Below are 20703 nucleotides of genomic sequence, written 5' to 3' on the forward strand. Positions count from 1 at the left end.
ATCCTTTATATTGTTTTACTCCCCAGGTGAAATTACCCATGAAGTAAAAGACAAAAAAGCATGTTTTTTTAACTTAGCGTAGTATATCACAGGGATGGAAATAAGACCCCTGTTGCATAGCAGTTTCAGCAATTTCAGGTTTTACTAGCATTATTCTCTACAGTGTGTATAGGTAACAAGCTTAGTTGTGTCTTGTTAAACTCATAGTAAAACCAGGAATGGATCAACCTGCTGTGCAATGGGAATCTTACTCCCATCCCTGTATCATGTTTTACAGGTTTTTCTTTCAAAACTGCACATTTGAGACCTATAACATGAATTAGAGGGATAGACCATTGTAATGTTGTTATATTGATCACATCATTTTAAACAAATACAATGAAATATGTTGTTTTCCCATTAACTGTTCGATCCCCAAACTCTTTGCTTGCCCTTGCAGGTCGGGGAGTCCCTTGTGTCTGACGACTGCACAGAGAGGTGCAAGTGCATGGTCGAGGGGTATGTAAGCTGTGAGAAGATCAGCTGTGCCCCAGGGGAGAACTGTGTGGTGCAAAGAGGAATCCGGACGTGCGGCCGCACTCACGCCAGCTGCAACCTGCTCTCCGTGGGCGGGCTCACCACGTTTGACAAGCTGATGACCATGCTGGGGTCGAACGGAAAGTATAAGATGATCACCCTCTGCGACGGCTCCCAGACTCGCTTCGAAGTCACAGCTGACCTGAACCTGGCTGCCCCGACACCGATAACAAATGCTGTTTACTTTAACTATGAAGCCACGTCCATCGTTTTGAAGCCAGATCTGATGGTTCTGGTGAGTGCAGACTAATGCATTATGAATCAAAGGGGTCTAGACTAGACATTATTATTGAACCGCACCCCTGTGCTTGCCATGTCGGCTCCAGCTGATCTCTATAGTTTGTACTATAGAGCCTTTTTGGACAGAGATCTGCAGAATCGTGGATTATTACTCTGACACAATGAAGTTAATGGAGTAGAAAAACACTTCCTCACATACAGGTCATTTTACTTGAAGAATTTGTTTAAAGCCGAACAGTATTTATTATGTCACAATAAGATATTTCACAGGTATCTCCTCAAGTTCAAACAGGCTTATCAACACATCTGAGTAATTGCAGTAAACCGTTAAGAATGATTGCATAAAAAAACAGCAGAACATTTATTTTTCTACTTATTTTTTTTTAATGCCATAAGTTTGAACAACAGTGTTGACAGTTCAGAGGCTGTGCGAGGTTACAATGCACTCTGCTTTACATCTCCAGGTGAATGGACAGCAGGTGGTGTTACCAGCGCATGTAGGAGACATTTCCATCACGGTGTCCCAGGGAACTGTCGTGATTAAGCACAGCTCTGGGATTGAGCTCAAGTACTGCAGCTTCGGTAATGTGAAGGTGACAGTGAGCGAGTCCTACGCCAGCCGGCTCTGCGGCCTGTGTGGAAATTTCAATGGGTTGATCCCTGATGACCTGATGATGAGAAGCAGCTGGATTGCAACCAACATCTTAGCCTTCCACACAGACTGGAAGGAGTGAGGTACGTTTCTGAATGCGTAAGCAAAGACTGGCACCCTTTTCATTGTCTGCAGAGTATGTTTGTACTGCAGTTAGGGTCATATTCACAAAGTATTTACCATGTGTCATGTTTACACCAGTTTTTATGTATGTAATAAAAAACACTGATGTTTGAAAAGCTTCAAATAAAATGTTTGCCGTTTTACAAAAAGAGGGTGCAAACTGAACAAGGTGGTAAATGTTTTAGAGTATGGGCCTGGTTTATTTTTTTATCTGGGGTAGTTATTACGTAATTTGTTGGTTGTTTGGTCCTGCCTTTCCAAGTTGAGATCATTTTTGGGGCAAATCCCAACTATGAATAGAATTGTATCTAAAATAACAGATTGAGGATAAAAAAGCAATGAAGTGCTGGAGAACATCCTCGCTTCTTCATGTCTCGCTCTAGTCTAAGTATCATGGTGAGGTTTTTATTCACATGACATCATAGCTCGTTCAAAAGGGACACCCCTCTCAAGCCTATGTTTGCATGTTGTGAAACCATTGTCTTTGTGTTTTTCAGGGCTATGCATGAAGCACTGAGGCTGGAAGTCAAGCACCCAGCTCATCACATTCTTTATTCTCTTGGTGTGGTTTTTCAAATACTGCTTATATATAGGTTGAAGTTTGTTGTTTAAGCGTCAGTCATAGAACCATACAACTGTGTTGTTAACTACGTTTCACCTTAGTTCTGCTCTGTACCATTTACCCATTTTGTAAAGCAAACATTAATGGCTAGTCTTTTTGGTGTATTTTTTTATTTTTTTGGATTTGGTGTTAATTTCAATGTACTGTAGATTGACCTATTCAAAGAACCTTAAGGACTGTTTAAACTACATTGATCATGCATGTTGAACAACGAGAATAAACTTCCAACTTTCTCAAAAACAAAATTTAAAAACAATTAAGATTAAAAATAAAAAGTCTATACAACGGTTGTGTGAATAGTTCTTGTAAAAGTTTGTGAATTGGGTCCACAGTCTTACAGTCATTTACTGCCCTGTGTTTACCTCTATGCTTACTATACTGGGGTCATCATTCTAGAGTAACATTTATTTTCATCTCCTTTCCAATGTAACTGTAACACAATCACAGTGTATCTTTTTCAAGGAAAGAAATAAAAAAAATCTTTAAATGATCAAAAGTGCATTGTGTTACTTCTTTTGGGAAGTTATTTTATTACGTTTAAGACTTCTGAACAACTTGAAATCAAGGGGTTTAATTTGGAGGACACAGTGGAGTCGAATCAAGGAAAAGCATATGAGATTAGTAGAACTCATTACACTGCTGAGTTTTTTTACAGTGTCACACCGTGCTACAGGGTCCCTGAGGTTGATGCAATAAAGGAAGTGTGCCTCTTTCTTCTGAGCTTTACAATTACAATGGTTGTGGGACTTTGTTGTGCTACCTGTGTGTATTTTAAGTTTGTCATTAAAAAGGTGAAAATGTAACTTGGATTCATAAAATACTGTATATATGACAAGAGAGCTCCTGGTAGCTTACGAAAATAGTTACAGTTGAATATTGTGAAACTTTTTTTTAAAGAAGATAACAACCCACTTTTTTTGCAATATAATTTTATTTATAGATTTTTAGAATTTATTTTGAAAAAAAAACTGAAAAAATGTTGAAAAGAAATTAACTGGTTACCAAAAAAAAGGAAAAATGTCTGATTAAACCCAGCCCATTTAGAAAACTTCAATCATTGTATGTGTGTTTGTTGTCTATCTTGGGATAAGTTGAAAGGAGATTACAGACCGCTGCAAGGGAAGAAGGAGAACAATTACAATTAGCAAGCCTCTTTGGTGTTTTCGTGGAATCACTGCATACAATTATAAAAAGCTCAGTTGTAGATAAACGGTTAGATTAGTGCCTCTGCACCGTACACTGAAGGCAGCACTAGCTGAAACGTTTGAGTACACTGAAGGCAGCACTAGCTGAAATGTCTACTTGACTTAGCTGCTTACAATTTTACCATCTATGTGGTTCAGAAGGCACAACTGCACTTTACCAGGTAATGTCAGGCCCATTATCAGCAGCAAGGTTCTTGTGGCACTGTGTATAATCACAGTGCAGATCTTCACATTTAATTTACTGACCCTCTTTAGAGAAGTCCTCTGAGATAAGGGTATGTCTAGCCGATGTCTAATTCTCAGTGATGAGAAACTCAAGCAGCAATCATGGGGGTTCCCTTACCAGCTTGAGTGATCCTTGGCCTTCCAGGAGTCGATGACCTCGTGGACGTTGATGGAGATTTTGCCGGTGGAGGACGTCATGTCATCGCCTCCATTGCCGTTGAAGTTTCCACAAGCACCACACACCTGGCTGGCGAGATGCGCGCTCACGGTAACAGTCACCTCCTGCGTGATGCTGTAGGTCACCCGCACGTTGGATTTCCGCTCAATGATTATCAGCTTGCTAGAAATGTGGACTGATATCTCGTTCTCCAGCTTAGCGGGCAGGGATACCTTCTTCCCGTTCACCTGTATGGAGGGTATGGAAGGAGGGGGAGGTTGTCTTTAGTCGCCCTGCGTTGTATCAATACTTATACAACTAATGCTTACAAATAATGTGATGTAAATAATGCAACATAGTTTAAAGCATAATGTATTCATTAATCTGCTTGCACTTATAATAGTGGCGAAAGAGAATTTTTGTGTGTGTGTGTTGACCGATTAAGAAACTAATGGGTTCTATTAAGTAATTGAAAGCTCAGGTGGAACCCAGGACCAGGGTTTGGCCCCCCTGCCATATACATTCATACAGTTCTCTGCAGCAATGCCAATATATTCCCTCCAGTTTCCACATGTAGATGGCCTCCTTACCCAAGTTTCATGCTCATTGTTCACAGCAATGTAGGTGTTCCCAAAGAACACGTAGACAGTGACGGCGCCGGCGATGCTGTTCTGGGTGCAGGTCCGCACGTCCACCACAATGCGGAACCACTCCTCCGAGCTTTGGTTGCAGAGCGAGGAGATCTCAAAGGCTCCTCCGCTGCTTATCTTGCCCTCCATCCCATCGAAGGAATGGAGATGAGCGCCAGGCTTCACCGTGCAAGTTCCTTCTTTTTTCTGGCAGCCTCGCACTCCATCCTTGACCCCGCAGTACTCCGCGGCGGGGCACGTCAGTGGCTCAGAAGTCACGGCCCCTGTGGCGTGGCACGTGTATTTCTCAGTACAGCCCTTTGCCACAATGTTCTCGCCAGCCTGCCAGAGCACAGATTACAGTGTCAGTGGTTCTGAATCTTATTTAAAGGCATGCATGAGACATCCTTACAAGAAGCTGAAAGGAATATTCTTAAGCTGCAACTCAAGCAGTCATCCAAAACTTCCAAGTCAGAATTCTAATGTAACTACAGTACAAGAAACAAATTGAAGTAAAAGAAATGCTTTCGGCTTAGAGCCGTCTTCAGCGCATTATACAGAACAGTGAATGCCACAAGCCAAATTATTTGTCTATCTGATCTTTTTTAACATTTTTAGCTCAAATTATACAACTACTTACGAAAACAGCCCATAATAAGAGTAACACTCCCCCCCTCGGAAATAACCGGAACAGCTGCCTGATATGACCAGCTTCCTGAACAAACCCAGTCTCTAATGTCTCCCTCCGAGTCTGGTAGTGCTGTATTCCACATTTAGACGAGATCGTACCTTCATGTATTTGCCATCATAGATGCAGCCACAGGTGTCCATGGACACACACTTGTCTCCATCATAAACAAACCCATTATCACACTGGCAGCCCTCAAAACAGCCGTTGGTGCAGGTTGAGGCAGCGACGAGCGCGGAGCAGGAGGTGCTGCAGGTGTCGGCACACAGCTCGTAGTGGCTGTTAGCTGGACAGGAAACAGCTGTGGAAAGAAGGGAACACACATTGCTGTTTACCAGAGCTTGGATACATGCTGTTAAAACAGCAATGTTGTTCATCGTGATCTAAAACAATAGGACAGTTGAGAAATATTTCCTACTTCCCAACTACTTCCTATTTCTTATAAGCCGGACCAGATCATTCTTAATACTGTCACCTAAGTATCGTTTTTTGCTCTACTTACGACACAATTGCTTTGTTCTCCAGGGTTTGATCTCCACCCCGACGGCCTGGCATGCGACAACGTAGGCCTGGAGGCTCTTGCACAGCATGTCCTTATCCCCGTCCACGGCACAGACGTCAAAGACACAGTCTTCGAAGTAGGGCTCTGGCTTGACCTTTGAGTGGCAGGCTTGGAAGGGACCTGTGATGGACTTGATCATCCCGCAGTAGTTATCATTCCCGTAGACTGCTGTCTTGCCCTGGTCACAGAGCGGGCAGTTTTTGCCGCAGCCGTCATTGCACGCAACCCCTGGGATGTCCACTCGCCATCCTGCCCCAAAGATGTCAGCGTTCTCAGCCACTCTGCCGTTGGGCAGAAGGAATTCGTCCTTCTGGTTTGCATTGAAGTTGCCGCAGAGGCCGCACATCTTGCTACGGTAGTTGCCGGGGACGATTACTTCTACGTAGTACACAGTGTCGTACAGCACCCTCAGACCGAAGTCTGTCTGGACAATGACGTTCCAGCCCTCCTGGTTGATCGTGACCCTTCCTTTATTGAGGGACAGAGGCAGGTGGAACACCTCATCATCCACCTGCAAGGTATGAAGATAAATATTTTTAGCTGACAGGGGTATCCGTTTAACTTATTATAACTTTGAAATGTTTTTCACAAAAATCTGTAGAATTTATATTGCATTGATTTTCAGTATTTTTGTTGTCAAGTTTAATGTGAAGCTAATTGTTCAAGGTTAAGTGAAATTCCCAACCTCCTTCACACAGCATGTATGCTAGATTAATTTAATGAAAAAAAGAATAATTTTACAAAAACCCTTAATGGCATTATAGCACTTGTCTAACGCTGTTCTAATACTTACAATTACTTTCCATCGCATCCCTTGGTTTATGGTGATGACATAATCGTACACCACCACCTTCACCATCTTCGTGACGGACACCTTTCCATTCCCGTACGGCACGTTCTCAACGTCCACGGAGAAAGGCCGGAGCCTGTCCTCTTGGTCGCACAGCTTGGCCAGAGTGTATGTGCAGGTGCCCATAAAGTTGAACCTGAGGCCGTCAAAGGAAATGTAATGAGGGTCTCCGGAGGCCACGCACTTGCCTTGCCCTACGGGGTGGCACCCTTGCACGCCATTCACCACCTTGCACTCCTCGTTGGCCCCGCAGGAGAACTTCTTGCAGGTGACAGCGCCGTCCTCGCTGCACTTGCACTGCTCCTCACACTTACCCTTGGGGTAGAATACCTCACACTTTTTGTAGTACTGGTCACCATACACGCAGCCACACTCCGCAATGGGCACGCACTCATCCCCGCTCAAAAGGAAGCCGTTGTCGCACTGGCAGCCCTCCTTGCAGGGCAATTGGCACATCTTGGGGGAGGACAGGCTATGGCAGGTGACAGGGCAGCCTGTCGCGCAAACCTCGTAGTGACTGTTTCTGGGACAGGTGGCAGCTGGGAGAGAAAAAAGATACAAAAATTAAAGTGGCTGAAATCTACTGCAAATACAACAAGTTCCGTTTATGCTGAGATTCATAGCCAGTAAATCACAATAAAAACAAAAACTCCAGATGACTTACGGCAGAAGGTCTGGCTCCTCCATGAGTAGATGGTGATGCCTTCATTCTGACAGGCAGTGGCATAGGCAGCCACAGCATCACAGACGGCTGTGTGGTGGCCCTGGTATTGGCAGGCATCATACATGCAGTTTTCAATAAAACCACTGGGGTCTATTTTAGCAAGGCAGTCGCGGAATGGGCCGGACTTGCTTGTGATCAGGCCACAGTAGCGCTCCGCCTGGTACACTTTCTTCTGGGAATCGGAGCAGATTTGGCACCAGGGACCTGTGCATTCTGCTGAGCAGCCTGGCACCAGACCCACTCTCCAGCTGTCGCCAAACTTCACATCATTGGATTCCAAATTTCCTCCGGGCATCTTCATGTCATCAGCGGGATTCTTGTTGAAGTTGCCACAGAGGCCACAGACAGCGCCTTGGTAGGTGCTGGGCAAGGTGACGGTGATCACGCTGTTCCAGTCGAAAGTCACCTGCAGTCCAAAGTCAGTCTTCAGCACCGCTGTCCAGCCGCTGCGGAAAATTGACATCTTTTCTTCATAATAGAACGGCAAGGACACAAACTGATCGTTAACCTGGAAGGGAGGGAGAAAGACAAACTAGGGTAAGCAGGTGCAACGGGACATAGATAGCGGATAAATGAGAAATAATAAATCAAATGAAAAACTGATCAGTGGTTCACACTGCCTTGACTGGCTCATTAAATCCAGACCCAGTCCAGCATAGTACAGTTTTGGATTACATTCTACATGGGTTAACTTACTAGTATCTTGTAGGGGTAGTCCTTGCTGATGGTAACCGTCATACCGAATATATCTACGGTCACTACTTTGGTGAAGGAGACGACTTTGCTCCCGCGGTTGTCATTCTGCACCTTGACGCTAAAGGGGGTGAGGCCCGTATCCTTGGAACAGAGTTTCACAAACTCATAGATGCATGTACCCATGAAGTTATACAGCTTGCCATCGAAGGTGAGGTAGTGGGGGTCTCCAGCGGCTGTGCATGTGGAGTAGCTGAGTGGGTGGCATCCTCTCACTCCATCCACCACCTTGCACTGCTCACTGGATTTGCAGCTGGCCTCTTTGCAAACCACCATCTTTAGGGAGGTGTCGCACTCGCAGCTCACGTGGCAGCTTTCGTCGGCCCAGAATTTCTGCCTTGGCTCGTAGTAGCGGCCCTGGTAAGAACAGCCGCAGCTGGCAGCTGGCACGCATTTCTCTCCGCTCAGTGCATAGCCCTGGTCGCACTGACAGGACTCCACACAGGTGCCTTTGCAGACCGGACTGTTTTCTGGGAAAGGGCAGGTCTGTGGGCAGGGGCTGGCACAGGCGTCATAGTGGCTATTTTCCTGGCATTTCATAGCTGTATGAAAAGACGATAAAGTGTGTTAACATACAGTACGGCATTTAGATTTTTTTATGGTTCTCAATTAATTTGTGCTTTGTCTGTTGATGAAAGATTACATTTAATTTGTTATGAAGAGACACTGATTCGTGTAAGCAATTAGTTGGTGTGACTGCTGTCCTATAGTTGGTTGAATGTTTTTATTTTTCTTTTGTGTGATGTAGTGCCCTAAACAGTTTTCACAAGCAAATCATTTAACATTTTTGGTTTACACAGGTCAATATTTACAGCCAGGTTACCCCAGGCTCCAAGATCTTTGCTCTTAACAACACCAAATGATAGATATTTTAAATGGTTCACTTACAACACCCAGTTAGTTTCCTCCATTCCTTCACGACAATTCCCTCTTTCAAGCAGGTGCTGGCGTAGGCAGCCAACGACTGACACAGAAGTGCCTTGGCACCTTTGTTCAGACACACATCATAGACACAACTGTCGAAGAAGTCCCTTGGATCGATTTTGACGTGGCACTCGCGGAAAACTCCATCCACCGCCTTGGTAAGGATCCCACAGTAGGTCTCGCTCTCGTACAGCTTGCGTGAGCTCTCTTCGCATGTAGGGCAGTTGCCCTTGCAGTAGTCCCAACAGAAGAGGTCCCGGTCCTTCACCCGCCAGCTCTTGGCCCAATCGATGATGTTGGAGACTTGTTTGCCATCAGGCTCTCTCATTTCATCCTTGATGTTGCCATTGAAGTTGCCACAGAGGCCACTTACACTGTCGTAGTAGCTGCTGGGCAGTTGGATGAGCAGGTACCAGTTCCAGTCATAGGAAACCCGCATACCGAAATCTGTTTCCAGCACGGCACTCAAGCCGCTCTGGAAAAGTCTGATCTTGCCATCATCGAGCGTCACCGGCAAATTCAGCACCTCACCATTTACCTGCAGGAAAGCAGCCAAACACAACAAGATTCAGATGTAAGCAAGGAGCAGCGATGCCTCATGCAGCACACACACACACACACACACACACACACACACACACACACACCAGCTTTTTAATTTGATTTCAATAGCAGATGGTTTTTATTCCTGTCCAGTTTAGCCTGGACCTGCAAATAACCAGAATTCACATAAATGGAGTTAATGTGTACTGCAAAACTGGGACTGCTGGCGACATGTAAAGCAGATGTGACTGACCTGGACCTTTCCATACTGAAACTTCTCCATCGTCACGGTGTAGCCGTACACAGAGATGAACACCAGCTTGACGTAGGAGACGGCGGTGCTGCCACGGTTGTCGTTCTTCTCCTCGATAGAGAAGGGGACCAGCCCGGTATCGTTCCCGGATGTCTTGGAGATGGTATAGGTGCAGGTGCCCTGGAAATCGTAGTTGTAGCCATCGAAGGTGTGGTAATGGGGGTCTCCCCAGGCCCAGCAGGTGCCAGTGTACTGAGGCACACACACCGCCTCTCCCTTCTCCACTTTGCAGGTCTCCTTTGCACGGCAATTTGCTACTTTGCATGGATCTGCAGGAGAGGCAGATTCATAGGTTAGTGCCACTGTGGGGAGATCACTGTAGGGACTGAATGGACAGCTGACCAAAAGAAGTCTTTCCAAACACTTTATTCTGGATAGGTTAGTTCACAGGAGAGCACAGAGCTGACAGGACAGATATTTCCAATGGTTTTAATGTTTCTGGTCTCAATCAAATATATGAAGAAAACAATATTCATCCTGTGAAAACTATCAAGAGCAGATTCTAGTTAAAAAAAAAAATATATATGTTAATAAAGAAATGCAAATAGTTTGAGATTCCTGGGAGTAAAATGATCCACTCTACTTGTACTGTGGATAACCTACCTGTGTTGTAGCATGCCCTGATTCCATTTTTGATTTCACACTTAGTATCTTTGGGACATGAGATCTCCTCGCAGACAAGACCACCCATTGGTGAGCAAGAACATTTCTGCTTACAGTTGTCAGTAATGACCACTTCGCCAGGCTAAGGACATACAAAAGGACACATCCTAATCAAAAACATGTTAAAAATGATGTGTGGAAGGTCATGACTTGTTTACCATTTTCAGGTCAGGCGAATTGCTTTGGCTGTCATTTAAATCAACCGTTTTCTCTTTTTGTGCTGACTTGGCAAAGTTCCCATGCAACAAAGCAAAATGTATTTGACTACTTCCGATTCATCACAGAGAGTAGGGTGGCGGGGCTTGAAAAGCAAGTCTTATGTTCTTATGTAAGCACAATCCTACTAGATTTCCATTACCTGACTGATTTTTACTGCTTGGATGTCAGTATACCTGCACCGCGTGTCTGTTTTCTGGTTTTTAATTAACATTATTTTTTAGGGTTTGGGTTGACCATGTTACTAGGCTGGGGTTAGGGTTAGGGTTAGGGTTAGGGGTAAATGTGATCATCTGGTATTCTCAACTACAATAGCAAAAGGAAATAAACATGAACAGAGGATACCTGGTAATAATGTCCATTTTCAAAGCAGCCGCAGTTGTCCATAGTGACACATCCCTCTCCGTCGAAGAAGTACCCATCGTCACAGGCACACCCCTCAGCACATTGGGCTGGGCACTTGCTGACGTCAGTGATTCCCGCACATGTAATGGAGCAAACCTCAGGACAGACATCATAGTGACTGTTTGCTGGACATGTCATTGCTGGAACAATAAAGACACAGGGCTGTGCATCAATGATAGGAAGAAAGACACAGGGCTGTACATCAAACCCCTTTTCCTACATATGTGGTTAAAGGATATATTATAAACAATGAATAAAGCATCTATAAGTATTAACAGGCAACACCAATGTGTAACAATAATTAAAAGATACTTTACAGTATAAAAGTTTTACATTGTGTTTTTCTTTCTTTCCTTATTTATCATAAATCAATACTCCCCCACCCCGATCAAGTTTAAAGGGGGGGCACTGAGTGATTTACTGATCAAAGAGAAAGAAGACACTTACGGCAGAAGGACGGAGTTCTCCAGCTCTTAATATCCACCCCAAGGGCCTGGCAGGCCGTGACGTAGGACTGGATGCTGTGACAGAGCACTTTGGTATCACCGTTAGACATGCACAGATCGTAGATGCAGTTGCTGAAGTAATTCTCAGGGCTGATCTTGACGTAGCATGCGGCGAGCGGGCCCTTGGGGTCGTTGATGATGCCACAGTAATTGGGCTTTTCGAAGATCGCCTGTCTGTTCTTGTCACACACGGGGCAGGTACTGCCGTCACAGCCAGAGGAACAGACCACGCCTGGGATGCTGACCTTCCACGCTTCTCCAAAGGTCTTGATATCAGACGCTTCCCTGCCGTTGGGCAGGCGGAACTCGTCTTTCCGGTTCCCGTTGTAGTTGCCGCAGAGGCCACACATCTTGTCGCGGTAGTTGCCGGGCACGGTGACTGTGGCGTGGTAGACAAGGTCATAAGTGACTCTGAGGCCAAAGTCGGTCTCGATGATCACATTGACTCCGTGCTGGTAAGCCCGCACTCTGCCACTGTCCAGGCTGACTGGGAGGTTGTTCCACACGCCGTCCAGCTATAGCAGAAGACAAACAAGAGGTTATGAGGTACTTTTATGAAGCTATATATGAATTGCACATGTGAAGTAGTAACAAGTAAACCACTTGGAACATAAAAAACACTTACATTCTGTCCTTTGAAATGTGATTCACAGCAAAGAGTGGACTAGGAAGTGACCATTTCTTATTCTCAGACTTTTATTATGCTCTTTTCTATGAATATATAGGTTAGAAAACAGTCCCATACTGTGACAGTATAAAGGTCCATTGGGACTCACCATGATCAGGCCCTTTTTCCCTGCCTTCAGGATCAGCGTGTTCCCATAAATCTCCACGGCGACCAGCTTGGTAACGGCCACCTTGCCATTGCCCCACTTCTCGTTCTCCACCTCCACCGAGAAACCTGTCAAATGGGAGTCACCTTCAATGCCGCAGGCTTTGGCCAGCGTGTAGGTGCAGGTACCCTGGAAGTCGAACCTCAGCCCGTCGAAAGAGGTGTAATGCGGGTCTCCGGAAGCAGAGCATGTAGCCTCTCCAATCGGCTGGCACTTCCTCACGCCGTTTGCCACTTTGCACTCCTCGTTTGCGCCGCATGAGAACTTGAGGCACTCTACCTTGCCGTCCTTCTGGCACGTGCAGATTTCCTGGCAGAGCCCACTGGGGTAGAAGACCTCTTCGATTTTGTAGTACTTGTTCTTGTACAAGCATCCACACTCAGACATGGGCACACATTGTTCACCACTCAGGATGAAGCCATTGTCACAGGCACAGCCCTCTGTACACAGGTTTTGGCAGCCAACAGGGGCTGAGAGGCTGTGGCAGGTCGCAGAGCAGCCATTGGCACACACCTCGTAGTGGCTGTTCTTGGCACAGTTGGGACCTGGGAGAAGCAATGATGATGTTAAAAAAGGGGAACGATGTAGTAATTTGGTTTTCAAGAGGGCGGGGAAAGTAAAATAAAATTACAAAGATGTGAACATCCAGCATCCACAAAAACACACAAGTTGGACTATAGCGAAGTCAACATTTGCTTAATGCATTCATCAGTGTTGCCAGTGATAAGTGCATTAGCCAAAACCTTTGTCTCCTTCACCTAGTTTATTAGACCTCCAAATCAGACCATTTTCCCATACATGTTTAGCAGAAGCACTGGAAGACCTCATAAGAAGCAAGTGCAGCAGGCATGGTGTAAAGGGTTCAAAAGCGGCACTCACGACAGAACTTGTCGGATCTCCAGGGATAGACCTTGGCCCCTGCATCCTGGCAGGCGGAGGTATAGCTGGTGACGGCCTGACACAGGGAAGACTGGAGGCCCTTGAAGAGGCAGACATCATACACGCAGTCATCGAAGTAACCGGTTGGGTTCACCTTAGCGTGGCAGTCACGGAAGGGCCCCTTGGGGTCGTTGATAATGCCGCAGTACTCTTTGGTCTGGTACTGATTCTTCTGGGTGATGTCACAGTCGGGGCAGGTGCCCTTGCACCCGTGGACGCAGCCGGGGATCTCAGCAACACGCCAGCTCTGGCCAAAATCGGTAGGGTTGTCGGTCATCCGTCCATTTTTCATTTGTAGGTCATCCTGGGGCTTGCGGTTGTAGTTTCCACAGAGGCCACACACGACTCCGGCGTAGGTGCTGGGCAGGGTGACAGAGACTCTGCTGTTCCAGTCGAAGGCCACTGTCAGGTCGAAGTCAGTGTGCACGATGCCGTACCAGCCTCTGCGGTACACCACCACCCGACCATCACTCAGGTACACTGGCAGGTTCGTCAGCTCCCCGTTCACCTAAATCAGAGAGGACAGTTAGGGGTAGCATCCATAAGAGAGGCAATGAGAGAGAGGGAGGAAGGAGAGAGAAAGAAGAGAGCAGACATGCATAGAAAATGGGACAGAGAAAGAGAGAGAGATACTCAGAGGATATTGTTAATTCATTATAGACAAAGCAATCTGGCTATAGATGTTCAATATACATGGCAGTCAGGCTCCAGGGGTTAGTTGAAAGACATTATATATAGCATAAAGACTGCAAGATATGAAGTGAATATATACAGTTTTTGGGTAAATCCCAGCCGGAGACACTCACCATGACTTTCCCGTAGTTCTCTCTGCTCATGACGATTGTCTGTCCGTATACGGTAACCTGAACCAGTTTGGTGTAGGAGACCACCTTGTTGCCTCTGAAATCGTTCTGCACTTGCACATCAAAGGGGATCAGACTGGGATCCGTGGAGCAGACTCCGACCAGCTGGTAGACGCAGGTACCCATGAAGTCAAACCGCCGGCCGTCAAAGGTCAGGTAGTGGGGGTCGCCGGCCGCGGAGCAGGTGCTGTAGGTCACCGGGTGGCAATCCCTCACCCCGTCCACCACACTGCACTGCTCGCCGGAGCGGCAGCCTGTGTCCTTGCACTCTGCCTTGCCTGTGTTGGGGTTGCAGAAGCACAGTTTCTTGCAGCTGTCGTCTCCCCAGAATTTCTCTCCTGCGGGGACGTGGCGCCCCTCATAACTGCAGCCACAGCGTGACTCTGGGACGCACTTCCCTGCGCTCAGCACAAAGCCAGAGTTACACTGGCAGCTCTCTATGCAGGGGGACGTGCACTTAGAGGCGGCTTTAGGGTCACTGCAGGTGGAGGGGCAGGCATTGCCGCACTGCTCATAGTGACTGTTCTCTGGGCAGGAGGTGGCTGTGAACCACAACAGGGGATGGGACAAGAGCAGAGAAGAATCAAATTAGCTTTTGCTTACTTTTAAATGACACAAATACACGTGAGAGATTTGAGAATTTTTTTAAAAAATAACCTTGGCATTTAAAAAATAGCCCTATTCTAATGATTTGAACCGTGCTGATATTTTAAAACTCAGCTGTTACGAGATAAATTGAATAAACCCATTTATATCTAGAGTGCCTTTTCTACTCCCAGTACTTACGGCACTTTGCCACAATCCTCCAGTCGTACACCACAATGCCGGCACGCTGGCAGGCCTCTGCGTACACCTGCAGGGATCGGCAGAGGAAGTGCCGGTGGCCGTCAGTCATGCACAGGTCGTAGATGCAGTTGTCAAAGTAGATCTTGGGGTCGATGACCTTTTGGCACATGTGGAATGGTCCATCGATGATGCGGGTTAGGAGTCCGCAGAACAGCTCGCTCTCGAATCGCTTGATGAAGCTGTGCTCGCACGCCTGACACTTCCCATCACAGTCGTCTCTGCAGAATCCCTCGTCAGCGAACCCAGCGACCTTCCAGCTGCTCCCGAAGTCCAGGGAGTTGGGCGCCTGGGAGCCGCTGGGTGTGGCAAAGTCGTCGCTCGGATTGCCGTTGAAGTTGCCACACATGCCACACACTTTCCCGGCATAGCTGCTGGAAAGGGTGACAACCAGGTAGTGCTCCCAGTCATATTGAACCTGCAGGCCAAAGTCGCTTACCAGGAGGAAAGACTGACCACTCTGGTATATCAGCACTTTCCCATCATCCAGACTGATGGGCAGGTACCCGAGCCTGTAGTTCACCTGCAATTAGAGGGGCCAGAGGTTGGACAGAATAGTCTTGGGAGTGGAACAGCAGCAATTATGACTGCACCCTTACAAAAGGTTTAACACAGTAATTTGCAGTGTAATTGCTTTTCCAATGTTTATACCACACATTTACCCTGTTATTTTTTATATGCTCTACCACATCTCTCTGGGCTTTACAATGCTTAGCTAAGCGTTACCATGCTTTCACTCTGCCTTGAACTATCTTCAATAAAGTTTCTCTCACCCTGACACGGCCAATGTCCGACCGGACTGCAGTGATGGTGTAGCCATGTACTTTGATAGTAACCATGAAGACAAAGGAGACGCGAGAGCTGCCGCGGTTTTCATTCTTGGCCTCGATTTCGAATTCTGGGAGCCCTTTGTCGCTGCCACAGGTCTTGGAGATGGTATAAGTGCAGGTGCCTTGGAAGTCAAAGTTGCGGCCATCGAAAGTGTGATAGTGGGGGTCACCCCATGCCCAGCAGATCCCCTTCTTGTCAGCCACGCAGCTAGGATAGCCATCCTTCATCTCACATCGCTCGTTTGCACTGCATGTCACGCTCTGACAATTTATAGGAACTGAAGAGTGGGAGAAGTATAGAAAGAAGAGAAGCAAGAAGAAGGGAGGGTGAGAGAATGGGAGAGAGCGAGAGAGAGAGAAAGAGAAAGAAAGACAGAAAGAGAGATAGAGAGAGAGGGAGAGAGACAGAGAGAGAGGGAGAGAGAGAGGGAGAGCGACAGAGAGAGAGACAGAGAGAGAGAGTGAGTAAAACAGAGCTTTGGTGAACGCCTTCTCTACACTTTATACACAGTAAAGAAATCAAATCGAAGAGCAACAATAACTACATGTGAAAAGTGGAGATGTGAGAGAAAGTGCCAACTACCAGCTATCAAGATGCAGATTCTATCAGAATACATGTCAGGTTTTCATTTAAAAAAAACAGTGGTGTGTGCAACATATTGCTGCCCTTTTGTTTGTTTGTTAGTTTTGTCCCAGGCTTGCAGAAAGAAAGATGTAGAACATGCCGTACTTACCTTCTAAGCCGCACGGTGCTGGTGCGCCGTATCCATTCATCTGTGCTGTACCAATACTATAGACAGCGAAGGGGGATTTGGGGTGGACGATAGTGTGTCTACCAGCACCACCAGTGTAGGAAACTTCAGTCAAGGAGAACTCGGTTTTTGTTATTGCCCTCCACTGCACATTGCTTGGCAGATTGCTGTTGTCAAACTTGAGTCCACTTAGGGCATCGCTGCGTGCCACTATGATGGCTATGTTCTTGAACTCTGCCTGTCCTTCCAGAGTGTAGGAGGTGCAAAAGTGGTCAGTGGCTAAAATGGTCATCAGGAAGGGGTCAAACATGGTGCCGTCAGGTAAATTGTCACCGCTGGCCAGAAACAGGACCTGGATACCTTTGGAGGCGGTGATGTAATAAGGATAGGGGTTTTTGACCTGCAACTCAAAGACCTGCCCCTCACTGAGGCTGAATGATCGACTCTGTAGTCCAGCCTGAACCTGGATTTCAGTGGGCTGGGAGGCGGTGAGATATACAGTGTCGTACTTGGTCTGGAAGCTGAGAGGGGGGACTATGAAATTGTTGCCCCACTTGGCGACAGGGATCAGCTGCTCGTAAACGTGGTTGCACTTGGTGTTCTTCCACGTGCAGGTATGGCCACTGGAGACGGCCACCGGCAGCCTGGACACAACGCGACTGCCGGACAGATCATGGACGCTCTGCAGCTGGACACTCTCGTACGGTTCGAGGCTGATGGTCAGCTTGCTGCCTGGTGGGTACACACGGTTTTCAAACTGCACCGCCCCCTTCAGGTACACATCCACGGTGTTGCGCTCCTTGTAGTTGGTGATGGCGATCTCCTTGTAGGTGCCCATCGGGGAGACCAGGGGAGTGAAGGTGTAGTACTCGGTACCCCACTCATCCACTGGGTAGATGACGGCTGTGTCGGCTGAAAGGTGCTTGTAGTTGAGGGACACCACGGTGATCTCCTTGGTGGCAGTGATGAGGACCGTGTTGCTGCACTTGCCACTGCCGCTCAGCTCAATGTTCGTGGGCATCTGAATCGTGGCGCCCTGGCCTGCCCCGAGCACACGCTCCTCCTGGAAACTGGTTTTGTAAACGGAAACCTTAACCCTGGTGTCAGGGTGGAAGGCTGAGATCTGGATCTGAATGCGACTGTTACTATAGTTGGGAAGATAATTTTGCATAAAAACTGTGGCAAACTCTTTCCCAGCTGGACCAGCTGAGCAGAGGCCTAGAAAAGAGAGAGGCAGCAAGAACATTTACATAACACATGAGTTAAAAGTATTCATAGGTTTCATAATTAAATAGATTCTGGTACCGGAGAATTACAGATGGCAAGTAGTGCATTATAATGCATTCATTCCATCAAGGGAGTCAGAGGAATTAGAGATATAAAAATAAATAATATTAAACTGTTTATCTTTTAAACTGATATATATAGAGAGAGTCAGGATTCGGTCAATCACCGCTAAAAATCATTTTTGTGATTTGAGCATTTACAAATGATCAAAGAACGAAATGAAAGGTTATTTATTTCGGTCTTTGAGCAAATTATTTTGCTCAAATTGCGAAATGGAAAATACCAAATAAGCAAAGAACAAAACAGAAAAGAACAGACAGCTTCTTTAGTCTTTGAGTAAAGCGATATGATTAAATTGCGAAATGTGTTTTGAGCAAATGCACAGCTCCCGATTCTCCCGCACACATCTGGAAGACGCAAGTACAACAAGTTTTGCCAAACAAAGAAGTGCTTCTGTGCGCGTCAGGGCGCTCAGTGCCATTGTAAATGCCGCAGCAGTACCCCTTGCAAACACAAACACAGTGATCTGTATGCTTCTAAATCTAAATTGTAATTTTTTTAATGAGTTCTCGTTATGGTTGCTTTATATGTATCTAATTCGATTGAACTGCTTTAATTTGACCTGATCTAAAATAAAACATTTAAGGTTTTCGTGTTCTCAAAAAGCAGTCTCAGTCTTTTTTTTCCACAGGCGCGGCGCTGTCTGGTGCTGATCGGCTCTGCAAACCTGTTTTCTAAATAGTGGTAGTTCACCCCTTCTTATGATTTATGAGAATATTAAACGTCTAATAAGCATATGTTTTAATTTATTTCTCTTGCTTAAAAAAGCATTGATTAGACAAACGTGGGTTGACATCTGATTTTGCAGTTTAAATATTGTGTATACAGTAGTCTTATAATATGAATAAAACAATACATTTTAATTGTGTTCGTTTTTTTCTCTAAAATGGTATTTTCTAAATGCCTGCCCCTCCACCTGCAGTGACCCTAAAGCCGCCTCTAAGTGCACGTCCCCCTGCATAGAGAGCTGCCAGTGTATCTCTGTTCTTTTCTGTTTCCTTCTTAGATATTTTGTATTTCGCAATTTGAGCCAAATAATTTGCTCAAAATACCCTTTTATTTCGTTCTTTGATAATTTGTAAATGCTCAAATCGCGAAAATACAAATATATATATATATATATATATATGTATATATATATATATATATATATATATATATATATATATATATATATATATATATAATTATTATTATTATTATTATTATTATTATTATTATTATTATTATTATTATCATTTATTTCTTAGCAGACGCCCTTATCCAGTGCGACTTACAATCGCAAGCAAATACAAATACATTCAAGTGTTACAATATAAGTCATACAATAAGAACAAGAAATACAATAATTCTCAAGTGTGACAAACCACAATTCAAAAATACAGCAGATAATAGTGAAAGTTACATCAGGATATGATTAAATAGTAATAGTTACATCAGGATATGATTAAGTACAAAATACTACAGATTAAACACTTGGCAGATTACAATATTCTGAGGTACAGGATTAAATGCAGTAAAATAGGGGGCAGATAAGAGCAAAATAAAGCATATTTAAATGAAGGGTGATAGTGTCCCAGGATACAACAGAGGAGTTCTACAGGTGCTGTTTGAAGAGGTGAGTCTTAAGGAGGTGCCGGAATGTGGTCAGGGACTGGGCAGTATACACACACACACACACACACACACACACACACACGCACACACACACACACACACACACACACAATATTCCATACTAATGTCAATGTACATTTCTTATTGGAGAGCATAAAATACATTTCTGTAAAATGTTTACAGTTATGAGATGTTAGTGTGCATTGTATATCAATTCTGTTCATTTTCCATTTGGGTTCAAAGAAACGTGTGTCTGTTTTAAATCCTCGCACTACCTTGCTTGAGACTAGCAATAACTTTGAACAGTGGGATACGAAAATAACACAGAGATAGAGGAATGCACTGTAAATCAGCGACAGATTCTGCAATAAAGAAATATAAGCAAGCCTATAGAATATAGTTCTTACCACAGAGTAGGAGGGCAGCAAAAGAAGGCAGTAAACGTAAAGTCCCCATGGCTGAAATCGAAACACAACGGATAAGAGCAGTCAGAAATGCAGTTTATTGCATGTGCTGTTGAAGATATGTATTAACACACATACACTCATACACGCAATCTTTATTTGCGTCGCCCTGCATACCAGGCCAGTTTATAACGGCACCGCTGTGAGGTGTGGTAATCACGCAATGGAAAGCAATGGACAGATAGAAACGCACCAAGGGTTACTGTTATTTCATCAGAATGGAAATCCAGTCGGATTGCAGGCAAAGTCCTCAGGTTGTTCACTGGAAGAGTATGATGACAGTTTACAATTCTGGTTTGGATATACTCTAGGGCAGGGGTGCCCAATCCTGGTCCTGGAGGGCCGGTGTCCCTCCTGGTTTTTGTGCCAACTGTACACTAAATTGCTTAATTGGACCAATTAAGCTTCCAATAAGTGCTTGATTGGTCCAATTAAGTAATTTAGGGCACAGTTGCAACAAAAGCCAGGAGGACACCGGCCCTCCAGGACCAGGATTGGGCACCCCTGCTCTAGGGTCTCCCAAAAAAAAAAAAAAAAGTTTATCTCCAGCGGTATCATTAAATTAATGCATACGATTAGCATACAGTTATTTGTTATTTGGTACGGTGGCATAACACATATTCAACACCGGGGATAAGT

The 20703-nt window shown here is 45.4% G+C and overlaps 2 protein-coding genes across 2 annotated transcripts in view; one reads left to right on the plus strand and one right to left on the minus strand.

The window, feature by feature from the left end:
- LOC117972155 (IgGFc-binding protein-like) overlaps positions 1-2709 on the plus strand; it is a 30936-nt gene extending 28227 nt beyond the window's left edge. Inside the window, exons 36-38 of the mRNA XM_059011131.1 lie at positions 440-811; positions 1281-1551; positions 2089-2709. Coding sequence (XP_058867114.1) covers positions 440-811; positions 1281-1550 — 642 coding nt within the window. The 3' untranslated portion in view covers position 1551; positions 2089-2709. The remainder of the gene's footprint in view (positions 1-439; positions 812-1280; positions 1552-2088) is intronic.
- A 142-nt stretch (positions 2710-2851) lies between these two features.
- Positions 2852-20323, minus strand: LOC117964816 (IgGFc-binding protein-like). The gene is made up of 21 exons (XM_059011133.1): positions 20258-20323; positions 20008-20058; positions 16619-17854; positions 15828-16162; positions 14998-15577; positions 14155-14753; positions 13289-13856; positions 12353-12954; positions 11518-12091; positions 11011-11210; positions 10390-10531; positions 9727-10055; positions 8895-9468; positions 7950-8548; positions 7194-7761; positions 6473-7068; positions 5620-6190; positions 5219-5418; positions 4391-4771; positions 3762-4048; positions 2852-3325 (listed from the first exon to the last, which is right to left on the minus strand). The coding sequence occupies exons 2-21, from the start codon at positions 20054-20056 to the stop codon at positions 3316-3318; spliced, it is 9000 nt and encodes a 2999-aa protein (XP_058867116.1). The 5' UTR covers positions 20057-20058; positions 20258-20323; the 3' UTR covers positions 2852-3315.
- Between the last annotated feature and the right edge of the window lie 380 nt (positions 20324-20703).

The sequence above is a fragment of the Acipenser ruthenus genome, chromosome 41 (assembly GCF_902713425.1).
Source record: "Acipenser ruthenus chromosome 41, fAciRut3.2 maternal haplotype, whole genome shotgun sequence".
Classification (NCBI taxonomy): domain Eukaryota; kingdom Metazoa; phylum Chordata; class Actinopteri; order Acipenseriformes; family Acipenseridae; genus Acipenser; species Acipenser ruthenus.

What these genes read in the sequence shown, in the direction of transcription:
- LOC117964816 (XM_059011133.1), bottom strand. Translation starts at nt 20,056, where the DNA reads ATGGGGACTTTACGTTTACTGCCTTCTTTTGCTGCCCTCCTACTCTGT. An exon ending in AGCACCGTGCGGCTTAGAAG is followed by an intron (nt 16,163 to 16,618) that starts GTAAGTACGGCA and finishes CCCACTCTTCAG; the next exon opens with TTCCTATAAATTGTCAGAGC. An exon ending in TTCAGTATGGAAAGGTCCAG is followed by an intron (nt 9,469 to 9,726) that starts GTCAGTCACATC and finishes GCTTTCCTGCAG; the next exon opens with GTAAATGGTGAGGTGCTGAA.